A 12,486-nucleotide genomic window follows, 5' to 3' on the forward strand; every position below is an offset into this window, starting at 1 on the left:
ATAATAATAATTTCAAGTTTACACCATGATTTGCCTATTGTACCAAAGTCTTACCCGTCTGGATTTGATCTCTTTCACATAAAGTGGAAGAAGGAACTCCGACACTCCCTCTAATCTGATGCCCTCTTTGGTTACGCGGAGATTTCCCATGCCATCCTGAGGGACAGAGAAAAAGAGAAAGAAAGAGTTTTGTGATATGCATGCACATATATTATTGTTTAACATATTTACGTTTCAAGGATTGTTTTCTAAATCAAAGTATTTTTCACCTGTAAATATCCTGAGTTCAAGGCAAAACATCAGCATCTGAATGATAACACAAGCTAAGAGACATGCTGTCTCCTTGTGAACCGCGGGTGTTTCATTTTCATGGACTTGTAGGGGCCGTTTACACAACACACCGTTTTCATATAAAAAAGGAAAACTTTTTATGTGTTTTGGGCATTCATGTAGATGACAACACCGTTTTGGGGGCCTGAAACTTTTTAAAACATTGTCCCCATGTAAACAACAAAAATGTGAATTTGTGAACATGCATATCACTTGTCAAGTCTTCTTCAGTGACATCGGTAACTATTTGCCTGATATGCATTATACAGCGCTTTTATTCTTTTTCACGGATCAGAGTGAACGGTGATCATTTTGGCCCCATTTACACTGCATGGTTCAAGTGACCCAATTCCACATTTTTTCCTCTCATGTGGCACAGACCGGATATGACCGGCGACCGTGTTAGCAGGAAAAAAATCACATGGATTCCGATATTCTCAGATCATTTTCAGGCCTCACTCATATGTGGAAATAAATCAGATATGAATCGGATACGTGCATTTGTGTCTGCCATGTAAGTATATGTAAATGTAAATCGTATATTCCGCAGTAAATGCGAGTCGTACGTCATTAAAAAGGGGACGTCAACTCAGCTGAACACCGGCGATCACATGACTTATTAATAGCGCGATGGAGGACGAAGGCTCAACACAGTGGAGTAATTTTTCTCCGCTTTACGAGAGCAATGTTTTGCTGACCTTTGAAAATAATGCGGAAAGTAAAACACTGGATAATTAGAGATGCGCGGATGAGCTCCAACGTCACCCGAATCCACAGCCAAAAACAAAGCATGTTCTAGAGAATGTAGTTAATATTTTCGTTAATAATGATTTATCATATCCACCCGCGACCCACCCGAAATTAAATCAGAATGTTATTTTTATTACTTGACCCGCCCAATCCGTGGATTATCCACAGAGCCCCCGCGAATATAACCGCGATCCGCGCTTCACTATACAAATTTTGTCTGCTTCTGCGTCCATTGCATATCAAGCTGTTTTACTTCATTTTCCGGGTCAGAACGTCTATATTGGGTTGTTTTGGCAGTGTATAGTGTAAATGCATATATCGGATACGGGTCACTTTTAAAAGATGATGTAAGCGGGTAGTCAAAAAATTCGGATCAGCAAATCGGAATTGGGCATCAAGACCTGCAGTGTAAATGCAGCCTTTGACAACGATGTCGCCTGTACACGAGAAACTTCCCCGTCTTTTGCTCATCGTTGTCGTGTAAATGTACCCTAAGTTTATTTTTACAAATGTATTGTATTTACTTTCTGTCTCATTGGTTGTCATGGTAACCAACCACGTTTTCATTTGTCGTTATGGTAACCAAGCACGTTTTCATTTGTCGTCATGCTTACTCATCGTTTCATTGATTTCACACACCTGATCCTTGTTTTGTTCATTCATTTCACTCTGTATATACTGTACTCAGTTCAGTTTGCTCACTGTCTGGTTTTGACTGTGCTCTAGAACACTGTTGTGCTTATTTTCCCATTGTAGAGTATCCACGTTTGTTTTGTATATTGAAAATGAAAGTAACTGTTGCTAAATTGATCCGCTTTGCCACTCGTCGTCTTCGTGTAGGACTTGACATTACATTTAGATGCCCCTGGTGTGCCCACAGTTGCAGAAACACAGTCAGCCTTTAGCAGGTTCAGCATTGATAATCAAAAGAACTGTGAGTTTCACATGTATGAAGCATGAATTGATAGTTACATTTGCATGCTCTTGTTTTTCTGGATGAAAGCTTTTCTGTCTTGTAGAGAATGCAAGAATATGGATGTCAGAATGTACAAAAATGTACCAGTTTGCTCCCACGTCTCTGCATTAATAAATGATTGTAAATGCTCAGATGTGGCAGCATGTGGATTTAAACATCTCTCAAAGGCTGGTTTCTCTATTCAATTTGGGTTGCACAAAAAGGAGCCCCACGGCTGTTTTCCAGCTTCCTTTACCCCTATCTCTCTATCTCCTTCCCAGATGCCATAACTGCAATAATGACGTCAGGCACCAGTACACATTTTTCATATTTTTAAAAAAGACTGGACATTGTTGATAGAGAAGTATGTTGTTTATTTATGAGTCAATATATTGTAAAAAAAAAAAAAAAAAAAAAAAATGTTTTTAATTAATTATACTTTCTACCTTTTTAAAATGTATAAAAAAAATGTATTTTACCTTTTTATCTTTTTTTTGACCTCCCTGCTTTTAACCTGTTCTTTTTATCTCTCAAGAGTGCATTATTGTGTTCTTGGACAACATTAATTAGTCAATTACTAGAGAAGCTGTTTCATGGTTGGCTCTAAAAGCATTGTGTCACAATTATCACATAACACTATAATTACTGAATATGAAAGCACCGCCAGAAGATAGGGAACTTCAAGTCCCGTTTCGGCACAATTTCAGGTAAACTAAAAGCCGAAAAGGTGGACTATGTCAACCTGTTATTCTTTCGGAAAGTAGACCATGGCACTGATGTCAAACAAGAGTTTAAAAAGAGAGAATAATGAACACCTTTACTTATTTTACCAGATTTTCCATTTTCAGAGAAAGAAAGAAAAAAAAAACATTGAAATTCCAACGCTATCTCACGACCAATTCGTACGAATTTGTACGAGTGATTAAAAGGTGGCTAATTCGTACGAATTTGTACGACCTCACTCGTACGAATTTGTACGATTTGTCTAAACCCACGTGACGGTTGGGTTTAGGGGCGGGGTCAGGGGTAGGTCATTCGTATGAATTCATACGATTTTGGCAAATCGTAAAATATGTACGATTTAGCAAAAAACTTACAAATTCGTACGAGTGAGGTCGTATGAATTGGTACGAATTAGCCACCTCGTAAAATTCGTACGAATTGCCGTGAGATCGGGTTGGAAATTCACAATTTAAAAAAACATTTGGTTTGATAAACTGCAAACCAGGTATTCTGCCTGATTAGAAACAACAAAAAATGTACTGTATGTGTAACGGTTTGGTGTAGTATGCAAACGTATGAACGAGAAATACAGTCTTTTATTATAAGCGCAGGAGATTGTTAATAAAACACATTACAAATAGACAATAAACAACAAATGACTAAACTGTACAGGAAGTATATATGCAGGGTATAACAATTAACTAAATAAAAAACTGATAACTGATAATAATTAACCAAAGAAACCAACAGGGACATAATCAGAAACCAAGGAAACAAAAACTAAACTGAGCAGGGAAACAGGAACTAAGGGAAACACAACAACAAAATAAGAATCCAAGACAGTGACAGTATGTACATTCCTACTTGTACTAATTTAAATGGTAATAATATTTTAACACATTCCGGTAAGCGAATGCATTCAAACAGTCGGTCCAAAACAGCCCCAATGCAGAGAAAACCATTTCTCACGTGCTGTGAAATACAGACTGAACGGCGGCTCAAATCTCACAACCGATGCATATGATACGCATGATAAAGCAAACCAGTGTATGCTAGTAAAGTGTTGACGGATGATGACTGTACTCATAGCAGTAGTGATAACAATGAACACCAGGTTAGTAATTCCCAAACAACAATAACAATAATAATAATAATGATGGTGATGATGATGATGATGGTAATGGTGATAACAATGATGAGGGCAACGACAGTAACAATAGCAGTTACAACAATAATACAAATAATAATAGTTATCATAATAATAACTGTAATAAATAAAATAAAAAAATAAAAATGACACTAATGACAAGAAAAAAAATGCAGTAATATCCGTGGGTTGATTAAGGGATGGGAGGAGTTGGAGTTGAAAGGAGAGATGGGATTCATAGTTGTAAGAGGTCAGAAAGTGTTGGATGGCAGAGGTTGGTTTCAGATGCATAATTATAAGAGGGAGATGTATATTCCATTGTAATGAAGTCTGTAATACGATTTTTCCAGTGGTTAATGTGTATGTTATTACGAGTTTTCCAGTTCATGGGGATAGTTTTCTTGGCGATGGTTAGAGCTATGAGGAGCATTTTAGAGTTTATAGTTTTATCAGTAATTATTGTGATGTCCCCCAGCAAGCAAAGAGAGGGTGATAGTGGGATACGGCAACCCACTATAGTGGATAGTGACTGTGTGACCTCTTCCCAAAAGTGTTTGATTGGAGTGCAGTGCCAGGTTGCATGAATGTATGTATCTGTAGAATTGTTATTGCAATGTGTGCAAATTTCTGATGTGAGACCCATTTTAGCTAATCTATTGCCCGTGTAATGTGTTCTATGAAGTGTTTTGTATTGTATTAATTGAAGATTGGCATTTTTGGACATGAGATAGATGTTTTTACAGATTTGGGTCCAGAAGTTGGCATCAGGGGCTATTGAGAGATCATTTTCCCATTTTATTTTAAGTTGATTTGAAATGATTTTATATATTTTAGAGAGAAGTTTCTTTGGAGAGGAAATGTTAACCAAGTCTGATATTGCCGGTGGAAGTTCTAAATTTGTGGCTCTGATGTTTATTTTTGCCCGAACAGAAGATTTGAGTTGGAGGTATTTTAAAAATTCACTGTCCCCGATGCCAAACTCCTGGGCCAATTGCGGAAATGTAGTTAATGTGTTAGATTTGAAATTATGGTTAATGTGGGTGATACCCCTTTCAGCCCATGTGCGAAAATTCAGTATTTTTTTATTGCTTGTGAAGTCACGGTTGTTCCACAGTGGGGTGAGATTAGATGGAGCTAGTGTAGAATTTGTGATTTGGTGAAATTTCCACCAGGCTGTCAGAGTGGAAGCAATAGTTACGGCATTAAAACATGCGTTGTTTGATTGATTTGGTGAGGAATGGTATGTCAGCTATATTTAATTCTTTGCACAGTGATTTTTCTATAGCATATAATATCGGATTGGGTAGGGTGGATCCATTTGTATATGTATTGTAGTTGGTCAGCCATTGAATAATACTGAAAATTTGGTGCTTCTAGTCCTCCTTGAAACTTGTTTTTTTGTAGTGTGGTGAGTTTTATCCTTGGCGTTTTATTTTTCCAGTAGAAGTGAGTGATAATGGAGTCTAGCGATTTAAACCAGGTGAGTGTGGGTTGGAATCATTGATAATAGATAGTTAATTTTTGGTAAAATTGTCATCTTTATTGCTGCTATCCTGCCAATTATGGAGATTGGAAGGTTAAGCCATCGTAGCAAGTCTTCTTCTATTTTTTTTAACAGTGGTTAAAAAAAGCTTTGTTTAAAACAAAAAGCCCCATTGATTCACTAGAATAAGATATCATAATAACACTTCATTTTTTTATCAAGGTTAACAGGATTCTGTGGTGGAATTGACCCTTCGCAGGGAGCTTGATTGACAGGTGATCTGACCAATCATACTTCGCCATCCGCCATTTTGTCGGACGAAGCAGTCAGGAGAGTTAGTAGATTAACATGGGAGGATTTGAACTTGAAAAACGGAGTGACATCTTTCCGCGGTAAAAACAACATTCATTCTTATGTTCATTCATGTTTATTTGATGCTATAAATTAACTAGAAGGAAGAGATGATAGAGCAGCTTTAACTGATGCTCTACACTACAGCGATCTGTCAGACACATTAAAGGGCCACAAAACGGTATTTATTGTTTAAAATTCTTTTAAAAAATGACCGAATTTGAAAGGTGAGACTTTGTTTAATACATTTAATATCAAAAGTAAGGGTTTCATTTATTACTAAAATAAGTTACATAAGTTGACAATACTTTTTGACAACACGTTTTGATCTACAACGTAAATTACACACACCCTAAACCTTCAGCTTTAAAATTCATGTTTCGATATGGGTGTGAGTATGTGCAGTTTACAGTGTAGAACAAAACGTCTAAGCATCGCAAAGTTATGTTTACCACAGATCATATTTTACTCACAAATTGAAAAACCCCATTATAAAAACCCATATGGCAATCTCGAGGGAACCACTAGCAAATTTGTCTTCCGGGTTTTGACGTCATCCCTGCAGCACTCTATTATTATAAACCGTTCTACAGTAAGCGGCTAATGCATGTTTCAATGCACCTTCAGCTGAGAGATACACTCAGCTAGTTTCACAGTCTGTCTGAAATACAATGATTTTATTCACAAATATCAAGTTATTTACATACTGCAGTTGGTTTATTTTTTAAATAGCTTGTTTTAATGTTACTTTAAAAAGCATGATCCAGCACTGTGCCGAGCAATGACATCATCACAGTGAAAAAGGGTTTTCTTGGCGACAGTCTGTGCCAGCTCAATAACTAGACTTTCTTTCAATCAGTGACCACTTTAGGAGATTCAAGGAGTGACAACAGTGTCAGTGAGGCCTTAAGGCCTATAACTTGATATTCTTTTAGTACCATTACAGCTTGCATTTCTGCTTCAACTGGCATGACAGTGGTTTGTTCCCATCAACTTCCTCGACAGCAATGGCCATCTGAGTTGCTGCTCTCTCAATAACATTTTCAATTTCAGCACTTCTCCCTGTCACGATCAACTGAGCGGCTTCTGCTGATCATGCTGGACTGATATTGTTAAGACCAAACATCTCTGTGACAGAAGGGCAAAAAGGGAAAGTGGAATCTCCCATAATATCAAGCGTGTTGAATAAGAAGCTTACGTGGTATTTGTGTTCATTATTTCTCCTGTCACATGCAGGTACCTGTATTTCCATTCATGAAACAAACCGCATTCCCAATGGATCATTCATCAACCTCTTCATCAGCTTTGCAGACATAAACGCATACTCATCCAGAGTCATTTTTTTAAATACAGCACAAGTGTGAATCAACCATTTCTGTGAGAGCAATCAACATCATGTAAACAGACATACAATCATCACTTCAGAATGCTGTCAGCCGTCTGATTCATGGCAATACAGTGCCATTTAAACCTTTAGTGGGGATTCGATTAGCTGATACCATATAATGGAGCCAGCATAGATAACGCTTGAGCAGATTAGGTTTCAGGTATGGCATATTATGTTCTCATAATATAAATTTAAGTATAAAATAAAATGTATAATAATAATTTATACTATAATATATAATATAAAACTATTAAATGGTATTATTGAGCTAAGTTACTGTAGTTCAGTCTCCGCTGACAAATGCCACAGCTCACAGCGCTGTTCATTGCTAGTAGAGGAAAAATGCAGCTGCAAATTGAATGTCTGCCAACATGAGCAAAAAAACCCCCACAAAATATAAATAATGCCTGGGGGTTACAAACTTTGCTTTGAAATACTAATAAAGGTCTTTATTGAATTTTAATTTAACGTTGAGTTGACTTTGGAATTTCAATAATAATAACCTATTACAAGGTCAAGACTTTATTTATTTTCACTCTGTATATTTAACTATGTCTTGCCAGGCACGGGTGTACTCTGGATCAATGTATTATTCGATTTAAACAACCTTTGCTGGATGCTGCTTTTAAAAATTAATGTTGCAGAACAGCGGAAAATAATGCAAACCAGCAGTTGTGTCCCCCAACATACACACACACACACACACACACACACACACACACACACACACACACACACACACACACACACACACACACACACACACACACACACACAGTCACCTCCTCATCACCCTATTGGGAGGTGCTATAATGTAAGTCCTTGTTGTGAATGGATCGATGTGGTAGCCTTGCACAAATGACTAAATAATAACACTGATTGGTCTATGATTAGCTAAATACCCCTGTGAGGCGGAGCTTCAGCAGAGCCACAGTCAGACTTCTAAATTAGGGTAGTTTACACACTATTTGACCAGATTTAAAAAGCCACTTTTTTTTTGCAACAATTGCAAGAAGAAGCCTCTCAGAATACTCAGTTTAAGGATCTTTCTCAAAAACACATGGGTGTAATATTAACAACTGTCCAAATCCTGGGTTTTCAACCAGGGATAAAAATGCAACCTTCGTTTTAGTGGTCAAGCTTATGTTGTTGACCTTGGCTACTAAATTGTGACTCATATTTCAAATATTTACAATTTCATAACAATGCTAAAAGAGATAAATGTCATGTTATGGATGCGTGTGACAAATGCATGTTATGGATGCTGAAGATGGATCTTGTTATGGATGGATGGATGGACGGATGCATGTTAATGACAGATGGATGGATGGATGGGTGGATGATACACAGATGAAATGGTGGGTGAATAATGGATGGAAGGATGGACGCATGTTAAGGAAGGATGTTAATTATGAATAAACTGGTGGGTGAATAATGGACTGATGGATGGATGGATGGATGGATGGATGGATGGATGGATGGATGGATTCATGTTAAGAAATGATGGCTGCAAGTAATGATGGATGAACTGGTGGGTGAATAATGGATGGATGGATGGATGGATGGATGGATGGATGGATGGATGGATGGATGGATGGATGGATGGATGGATGGATGGATGGATGGATGGATGGATGGATGGATGGATGGATGGATGGATGGATGGATGGATGGATGGATGGATGGATGGATGGATAGATGGATGGATGGATGGATGGATAGATGAACTGGTGGATGAATAATGGACAGATTGAGGGATGGATGGATGGATGAACTGGTGGATAGATGGATGGATAAGTGGGTTGATAGACACATGTTCTTGAGTTTAGTTAGTTAGTTAGTTAGTTAGTTAGTAAAAAACTGAGTATGGAGGCCTGATTGATAGATCATTGCTATAAGAGCTCAGTGGTCTTTTGGCTTAAGCGATTGTCAAAGCCTTTACCCGCAGAGACTTTGAGTGCCACACAGCAAGAGTTTCAACACAAAGACGGCTGCATTATTATAAACACATCTCCAGCAGAAAGTATCAAATGGAATAAAAAAAGCAAAAGACAAAGAGAGAAAGAACAAAACAAACATGAAAGGGTGATTATGACGGGCAGCGTGGGTAAGAAAGGACAAGCCTGCTGAGAGAGCAAGATCTGTATCGGTCCCACGCATTATCCTCAGCATAGGAGCTGACATCTTCTTTTAATCAGCTTCTAATACTCTGCTGTGTCAAGGTAATGATCCTTTGTTGCCAGGCTAATTGGACAAACATATCATAGCCCCTCCAACTGTGCACGCGTGTATGATTGCGTTTGCCTGAACGTCTCCACACAATCACAGAGACAGAGAGTGTGGGAGGAACTGGTGTATTCATGTTCTAATCTGATAAAGAGTCCAACTACGGTTGGATTCAGAAGCTATGGACGTTATCAGCACAAGAACACTCCAGAAACCCAGCAGGGATGACGCACGGTCCATCATCTTTTGATGCATCTGACATCATGCCTGGTACTACCTGACTTCAAGGGTGCCAGTGTAGGGGAAACTGTTTTGAAACTGCAGTTTGCCAAGATACAAGCTACTCCTAGTTCAGCTGGAGTCCAGCTACCCTAGAAAAACTCATATATAGGATACAACGGGGCTATAAAAGCACACCTATAGAAAAAAAATGCTTTTCACTACTCTCATAGTGCATTATTACAGAAAAAAATAATGTTTGTATTGAACATTGATGAAGCAACAGATTTTGTATGAAAATAAAAGTGGATTTTTTTGTTCAAAAAACCTTATGGGCCCTATCTTGCACCCAGCGCAATTGACTTTGTACACCGGTGCATGTATCATTCCTATTTTGCACCCGCGCACAGCAGACTTTTCCCTCCACAGACGCACGTCGGTAAATTAGGGAATGAACTTACGGTCCCGGGAGCGGTGCAGTGAAAAGAGGTGGCGTGTTCCGGTGCAAAAGTTCCCTGGTGCTATTTTCCAGTTTTAGAAAGCAATTCCGCCACTGACCAGGAAAAACCCAGTCTAAAGACAGTGGCGCATTGCGCGTTAGTCATATGGTATTTTAAGGGCGCGTGCTTGGCCATAATGTAGCGTGTTAACGCGCATACACTTTGATTCTTTAATATAAACAGACGCAGCAGTTTTCATTTTTGCAAATCATACATTATTACAAGGAAAAATATTAACACACGAGGGAAATCATTGTTGTGTCCGTGAAGATGTGAAAAAAATCTATCTCGATTAAAAAAATAAATAAATCTAGATTAGGCTACACATTTACCCAAATTATACGCCTGTTTAACCGAAGCTAATTTGGGTGGGTTTCTCCCATCATCCCCAATGTCACTTCTCTGTCTTTTACGGCCCTGACGAGAACGTTGGTCTCCTCGGCTGTGAACTGCTCCTGGCGTGCGCTGGCAAATCCGCCGTTATAATAGCAATCCGCGTCTGCTCTTAAAGGTATTGTGAGAGTACGCTCTGATTTGTTTATTTCACGTTACGCCCAAACCACACCTATGAATAATGAAGCTACTTCAGACCAACCCATTTTAGATTTGCGCCGGGCGCAAGAGTCATTTATCCCGCCGGGAAAATAGCAGCAGCACCCGGGATCCGCCCACAAAGTTACTTGCGCTTTGCGCTTTGCCACTTGCGTTTCAGATCGTTAAAATAGGGCCCAAGAAATGCATAAGGTAAAGGCACAAATTATTGATACAAATACTTTAGCTAAAATAAGATGTTTACTTGTTCAAAACAAGCAATTAAGCAAAGTTTGTACCATTTTCTGATTATTTTGATAAAATAATTAATTTGTGATCGATAAATATACGGTCATAAAGTATGTTAATATAAAAAATATTTAAAAAATACAGAATCACAATTATTAAAGTAAAGATTCTGAAAGCATATAAGGAGATGCCATAATAATTTAATATAGCTTTATTCTTTTTGTAAGAATAAATTATATTTGATAATATTCAATTACGAATATAATATTTTTAAATATGTTTCATTATAAATATGGTTACTATACAATCTCCCTCTGCATCTTACCACGTCATGTCAACAAATAGAAAAGTCAGACAGCTATTTATTATGTTAATTATTATGCCTTTAGTCCCAAAAGCAGGGGTGCCTTTTACCCCAAATCCCATACTTTTACATATTCTTCTGTTAATGAAAAAATTTTGCTTTATTTACCTTGAACAAAACTTAAAATCATTAACAAGACCTTTGTCTCAAAATATATACAATAATTTCAGCGCTTCTCATTTGTTACTTGCCACATTAGGCAGTTGTGGCTGCCTAATTTGTAACCCGAAGGTCAAGGGTTTCAGTACGGGAAGGGAAATGTTTGTGGAGGGGGGTGAATGAACAGTGCTCTCTTTCACTCTCATTACCCACAACTGGGGTGTGCCCTTGAGCAAGTAACCTAACCCCCAATCGCTACAGCAAAAAATTGTCATCTTTAATGTTTTGGCATCCCGTTGCAGATGTAAATCGAAATTTCAACCTTTTTTTGCTTATTATTGACAATCAGACTCCAGAGAATATTTCTTCACTGGTTTAGTTCCGATCAGGTGAAAAACCTAGGACTAGTTCGTAAAGTAGGTTTTTCGAAAAATCCAAAATACCCGAAAATTTCGTCAGGGTGACGATCAAATCCAATATGTGCATTTTGTTAATTTCGAGGCCAACAGTATAAGACTCTTGAGCCTGCAATGAATGTTTTAGGAGCCAAAAACCATTACATACTTACATACTATCATCCCTCAAAAACTTTAAGTATACGACTTACGGTTTGGTCTGCCCAATCACTTTTAGGAGAGTGTGCTGATCCTTGGAAATTCCAACAATTACAATAGGGTTTCAGCACTACACGCTTGAAGCCCTAATAAAAATAAATAAATCAGTTATTGCTCTAAAAGAAGTACATATTTTTAACAACTTACTACAACTCTAACTCTAACTTAAACAACTCTAACTGTGACCTTTTCTGCAGTCAAACGTCTGGATGAGCTAAACTACATTGCAGTTTGTTAGGGAAAGACCGGCTTGTTATTGGAAAAGCGAAACCACACATCAAAATGTCACAAAGCTTAAAAAAAATGTAAGTTAAAAGCATGGCTACATTTTGTTCCTCAAACATGAAAGCACACCAACACACATACATGTACTAATGGTTCTCTTCCCACACTCTCACCGCAAGTCTGAAGAATATCCTTCAAACCAGCTGAATAAATACTAAACATTCAAAAACACTCTTGACATTAAGACACAAGGTAAATGCGGAATAAGTGTGCTGGGTTCACGCTGGGTTAGATTGGTCACCAACAGCATGAACAGGGACTGAATGGAGTTGA

The 12,486-nt window shown here is 37.9% G+C and overlaps 1 protein-coding gene across 1 annotated transcript in view; it reads right to left on the minus strand.

Annotated features, from left to right (window-relative positions):
- The window catches only part of sgcz (sarcoglycan zeta), a 282,091-nt gene that overhangs the window by 93,602 nt on the left and 176,003 nt on the right, over window positions 1-12,486 (minus strand). Inside the window, exon 3 of the mRNA XM_079617362.1 lies at window positions 55-156. Within this exon, the coding sequence (XP_079473488.1) occupies window positions 55-156 (102 nt within the window). The remainder of the gene's footprint in view (window positions 1-54; window positions 157-12,486) is intronic.

The sequence above is a fragment of the Phoxinus phoxinus genome (assembly GCF_949152265.1).
Source record: "Phoxinus phoxinus genome assembly, chromosome: 6".
Taxonomy (NCBI): domain Eukaryota; kingdom Metazoa; phylum Chordata; class Actinopteri; order Cypriniformes; family Leuciscidae; genus Phoxinus; species Phoxinus phoxinus.